This window comes from Oncorhynchus masou, chromosome 17, assembly GCF_036934945.1.
Source record: "Oncorhynchus masou masou isolate Uvic2021 chromosome 17, UVic_Omas_1.1, whole genome shotgun sequence".
NCBI classification, from domain to species: Eukaryota; Metazoa; Chordata; class Actinopteri; order Salmoniformes; family Salmonidae; genus Oncorhynchus; species Oncorhynchus masou.
Window position 1 is genome coordinate 35,720,348 of NC_088228.1, and position 6,000 is coordinate 35,726,347.

Sequence of the window (6,000 nt, forward strand, 5' to 3'; positions counted from 1 at the left end):
AGGATACAGAATTTGAACATTATATTTTTTAAATTTGTAATGCAAAATTTGTATCACTTAATTCATAAATAAAAACTGGTATTTCATAATATGAAACTGAATTGAATGCATATTACATTCAGTTTTAAAATTTGAATTGAATTTAAAATTTGTATATTCAGTTTCAATATGGTATATATTGCAATCATTGTCCGTGTATCAAGTTTACAAACTATAATTTTAAGTTCATCAAAGTTTCATATACTGTATTCAACTACTCAGATGCATTCAGATTCAGTTTTCAAATTAATTTCTCTAAATTGAAATTCAAAACCAGAGAAAAAAATCAAAAAAATCTTGAGAACAGAGAGAATCAAACTCTCTAAACAGAAGCTTATGACAGTTTCTGAATCCAATGTGGCATGCTGAATATATTTTCCCATTTAAGTGCAACAGAGGTGGTTTAGTGATCCACTCATGTGATGAGCAACCTTGCCTGAGACCTGAAGACATATTAGTTTGACTGTTGGGGTTCTAACCCAGGTCTCCTGTGTGCCAGACAATGCAACTTTTCAGGTCTCAGACAAGTTACTCGTCACGCGAGCGTGGTCGCCAAACGACTTGTGTTACACTTTACCCCCATTTGACCTCCTTGAAAATATTTATCCAAGTCAGAAGACCAATGCCTAGGCTTTAGTTCAGCTAGCTAACATAGGGGAGGAAGGTAGACTAGCGGTTAAGAGTGTTGGACCAGTAATTGAAAGGTCGCTGGTTCGACTCACCGACTAGGTGAAAAATCTGTTGTTGCGTCCTTGAGCAAGGCACTTAACCCTAGCTGATCTGGATAATAGTGTCTGCTAAATGACAAGTTTTTTTTAAACAAAAATGAAAAGTCTTAATTCAGTCAGTCACGTTACCCTTATAATGACTACCCTTGCCAGTGTTTAGATACTGACTGTTTCTTGGAATTGATGGCTTTTACAGTTGTGGCTAGATGGAGTACAGCTACAGACAGAAGTGACTTTACGTAGCAGGTTAGAAGAACTAATGCAGCAGGTTAGGAGAACTAATGCAGCAGGTTAGGAGAACTAATGCAGCAGGTTAGAAGAACTAATGCAGCAGGTTAGGAGAACTAATGCAGCAGGTTAGAAGAACTAATGCAGCAGGTTAGGAGAACTAATGCAGCAGGTTAGAAGAACTAATGCAGCAGGTTAGGAGAACTAATGCAGCAGGTTAGGAGAACTAATGCAGCAGGTTAGGAGAACTAATGCAGCAGGTTAGAAGAACTAATGCAGCAGGTTAGGAGAACTAATGCAGCAGGTTAGGAGAACTAATGCAGCAGGTTAGAAGAACTAATGCAGCAGGTTAGAAGAACTAATGCAGCAGGTTAGGAGAACTAATGCAGCAGGTTAGGAGAACTAATGCAGCAGGTTAGGAGAACTAATGCAGCAGGTTAGGAGAACTAATGCAGCAGGTTAGAAGAACTAATGCAGCAGGTTAGGAGAACTAATGCAGCAGGTTAGGAGAACTAATGCAGCAGGTTAGAAGAACTAATGCAGCAGGTTAGAAGAACTAATGCAGCAGGTTAGGAGAACTAATGCAGCAGGTTAGGAGAACTAATGCAGCAGGTTAGGAGAACTAATGCAGCAGGTTAGAAGAACTAATGCAGCAGGTTGGGGGAGAACTAATGCAGCAGGTTAGAAGAACTAATGCAGCAGGTTAGGAGAACTAATGCAGCAGGTTAGGAGAACTAATGCAGCAGGTTAGGAGAACTAATGCAGCAGGTTAGGAGAACTAATGCAGCAGGTTAGGAGAACTAATGCAGAAGAACTAATGCAGCAGGTTAGGAGAACTAATGCAGCAGGTTAGGAGAACTAATGCAGCAGGTTAGGAGAACTAATGCAGCAGGTTAGAAGAACTAATGCAGCAGGTTAGAACTAATGCAGAACTAATGCAGCAGGTTAGCAGGTTAGAAACTAATGCAGCAGGTTAGGAGAACTAATGCAGCAGGTTAGAAGAACTAATGCAGCAGGTTAGGAGAACTAATGCAGCAGGTTAGGAGAACTAATGCAGCAGGTTAGGAGAACTAATGCAGCAGGTTAGGAGAACTAATGCAGCAGGTTAGGAGAACTAATGCAGCAGGTTAGAAGAACTAATGCAGCAGGTTAGGAGAACTAATGCAGCAGGTTAGGAGAACTAATGCAGCAGGTTAGGAGAACTAACGCAGCAGGTTAGGAGAACTAACACAGCAGGTTAGGAGAACTAACGCAGCAGGTTAGCAGAACTAAACCAGCAGGTTAGGCGAAACTAAGGTAGCAGGTTAGGATAACTAACACATCAGGTTAGGAAAATTAACATAGCAGGTTAGGAGAATTATGTTAAGGTTAGGAAAAGGGTTAGGCTTAGCTGAAAGGCTGTCCCTGACGTGACAACAATATGGAGCTATAATCCATCTAGCCACAACCGCACTGTAGAAGCCATCAGTCCAGAGAAACCATCGGTATCACAACACCTGGACACTTGAAACAAACCCGTTTACCATAAAACTAAGACCTGTCCAAGGAACAGATCTTCAGGTTCACCGAACCACGCTCTTCTGATGAGTAACCTTGCAGGAGCTTGAAGACTTGTATTAGTGTAGCAGATGGGGTTGGTGTAAAACTCACTCCTCAGCCTGATGTGTCGCCCCACAATTGAAGAAGGCCTTTTTTAATAGCAAGGGTTGGAATGCTTCAGGAGTCTGGTCACGTGTGTTTTTGAGGGAGAAATCCAGAGTTCTCGCCTCCAAATGAGCTGAATCAGGGGGAAGCGGTACTCGCTAAGCGGGCAGCGTGACATCCTTTGCAACGGTGCCACTGGACTGAGATCTGACGTTGCGCTTGTTCAACCACTGGGGGCGCTGTGAAGTGAGTTTGGGGGGGGGGGGGGGGGGGTGACATCGTTTCGTCCTTTACCTGAACTTATCCCTATGCTTTGTCTAAGTAGGCTAACACAGTCTTGTGACATGCAGGAGACCTGGGGGGTGACATCGTGTCGTCCTTTACCTGATCTTATCCCTATGCTTTGTCTAAGTAGGCTAACACAGTCTTGTGACATGCAGGAGACCTGGGGGGTGACATCGTTTCGTCCTTTACCTGATCTTATCCCTATGCTTTGTCTAAGTAGGCTAACACAGTCTTGTGACATGCAGGAGACCTGGTTCAAACCTTATAGAGGCCAAATTCCTTTTGTTTTTTGTGACACCCCATCTAACATGTCCTGCCTGGCCTGTGAAATATTAGGGGAACCGAAGACAAGTCCATGTTGCAGAGTCTTAGCTTTCTTGAATAATAACTTATACCCAACATGGTTCAAATGCTAGAGCCAAATAGGAAGAAAATATATTCAACATGCCACAATGGCTTTAGAAACTGCTAGACGCTTCTGTTTACCACAGTGAGTGTTTGATTCTATCTGTTCTCCTCTACTTTACCTGGCTGGCAATGTACCACCATCTGATATTGTCTCTGGTTTTGAATCTGAATTTAGAGAACTGAAATTAAAAACTGAATCTGAATTCATCTGAGAAGTTGAATATCCCAAACTTTGGATTTGGTAAACTTGAAATTAAGGTTTTTAAACATGATACACAGACATGAATGCAATATCTACCATATTGAAAATGAATATATAAATGTTGACTTTGAATATTTAATTAAATTGATATTGAATTGTTAAACTGAATGTAATATCAATTCAACACAGTTTCAAAACATGAAATACAAGTTCAATTTATGAAGTAAGTAGTTCAATATGTGCATTACATATTTTAAAATATTAAATAAAAATTCTAGATCCTAATGCAAATTCAACATTTTGGAATTCAAATGCAATTTCTATTCGCTCTGAAATCGCTCCATAGTCTCCAAACACACACACACTCTCTCTCTCTCTCTCTCTCTCTCTCTCTGTATGTGTAGTGGGCTGGAAAGAAGAAGAATTCGATTATTTTATGTAACGGAATGCTGCTCTCTACACTGCTGCCACTTGGCATTGACCTACAATGAATCTAGACAAACAAACAAACACGCACGCACGCACACACACACACAAACACACATAAACGCGCACACCCATATCCCTCCTTTTCATCTCACTCCCTCTCTCTTTCCTTTCTGCCTCTCCCTTCAGATCTTTCTTTCTCATCTGCTTTCTCTCTCTTTCTATCTGCCTCACTCTTCAGTTTCGCTTCCTCTCTCTCTCTCTCTCTCTCTGCCATTCCTGCCCATGCTATTCCTGCTCATGCATGGCTCACAGAGTGAACAGTCTCAAGCTATCTACATGACTCTGTTTACTGCTGTTTGTACAGTACCTTCTCTTTCTCTCTTTCACTCCCCCCTCTCCCTCACTCCTTTCTGTCTCTCTCTCACTCTCCTCTCTCTCATTCTCCCCAATCCTAAAGGAATTGGCAACTCTTCCCCAGATGTCTTTGGGAAAAAGCTTTTATACCATCTTTCATTCTGTACAAAACCCTGGCAGTATGTAGGCGGCGGAGTACTCACCCCAGGTAGGGTTTTCTGCTCATGCAATGCATTCTGGGCTTTGATGGCAGAATCCCGGGCACAGTAGGTGAGAAACGCACAACCTGTCAATCAAAACAGATCAACAAGGGTTAGTCACACACACACTTTTTTATTTAATGTAATTTAATTGTACCTTTATTTAACTATGCACCCTTGCTTTCAAACGCTCTCTCTCTGTCTCTGTCTCTGTCTCTCTCACACACACACACACACACACACACACACACACACACACACACACACACGCATGCTTGCTCACTCGCACACACTGGTATACACACACACACACACACACACACACACACACACACACACACACACACACACACACTGGAACACACATGAAGGACACATAGCCTAATCCTGTTGATCATGTATGTAGAGCTTGCCAATGTGATGCAAAGACATGAGCGTTGTTAAAAAATACAGAACATTTCGACAATAAACATTGAGATCCTTTTGATTTTTTGCCAGATATTCTAAATGTTTGTTTGCATCACGACTCGCTAGGATTGCGAGAGGATAAACTGTAGGCTATGCGCGCACCTGGCGCAAAACGGTTAAGATAGGTTTGTAATAATTAGGGCAAGAAAAAAAGAGTTGGGATGCTACAGTAGCTCTTATAGCCAAAAAAATTACCTGATATTTACCGAATATCCCACAAGTCACATGGGGTTTTTAGTAGGAGCCCACAAGGTGCCTAGGCTAACACACTACTGCTAGAACAGACATCACAAGAGAGAATTGATGATGAGAGACACTATCTATCACAAAAAAGGTACAAACATGGAATGACTATTGCGTTAGTAATTACAATGTAATGACCAACTGTAGCCTAAGAGGAGGCGCAGACCCGACATACAACGCTACCTTTATGCATGCCTGTGTATCGGTCCTTCAGAACAGACAGTTCGTGGATTTTCCCAAACTGTTCAAAGAGAGGTTTCAGGTCTTTTTCCTCGAGGTTCCGCGGAATCTGTCCAATGAAGAGCTTGATGGCGTCCTGGTCTTTCATGGCGCCGCAGTCCGTGTGCATGCAGACAGTTTCTGGTCCGTTCATGGGTTTCGGAACCGGGATGTGCGCGAGCTGATTCTGATGAGGGATAAGTAGGAGCGGCTGCTGTAGAAGCAGGTTGACGGGGGCGGGATGAGTCGGCTGGGGATGATGCTGCTGCTGATCCCTTCTGCTTTCACTTTGCGTAAATCTGGCCATGCTGAGCGGGGAGCAGGTTGGAGGAGAGTGACAACACACACACTGAGACACACACACACTAGTACTGAGATGGAGAGAGGATGCACTCAGATGGAAACGACACGGGCTTGAAGATAATCGTTGGTTCTTGAGCGACACCTCCAGGAGATGATGATTTACTGACTCAAGGATAGATATACACTACATGACCAAAAGTTTGTGGACACCTGCTCGTCGAACATCTCATTCCAAAATCATGGGCATTAC

At 42.6% G+C, this 6,000-nt stretch overlaps 1 protein-coding gene across 2 annotated transcripts in view; it reads right to left on the minus strand.

The window, feature by feature from the left end:
• Window positions 1-5,790, minus strand: part of LOC135558944 (CUGBP Elav-like family member 5) — a 45,198-nt gene extending 39,408 nt beyond the window's left edge. Inside the window, exons 1-2 of one of the 2 annotated variants that reach the window (XM_064993187.1) lie at window positions 5,412-5,790; window positions 4,521-4,603 (exon numbers count right to left, since the gene is read on the minus strand). In XM_064993187.1, coding sequence (XP_064849259.1) covers window positions 4,521-4,603; window positions 5,412-5,754 — 426 coding nt within the window. In that variant the 5' untranslated portion in view covers window positions 5,755-5,790. The remainder of the gene's footprint in view (window positions 1-4,520; window positions 4,604-5,411) is intronic. The other variant, XM_064993185.1, reaches the window with a different exon arrangement.
• Window positions 5,791-6,000: the final 210 nt, after the last annotated feature.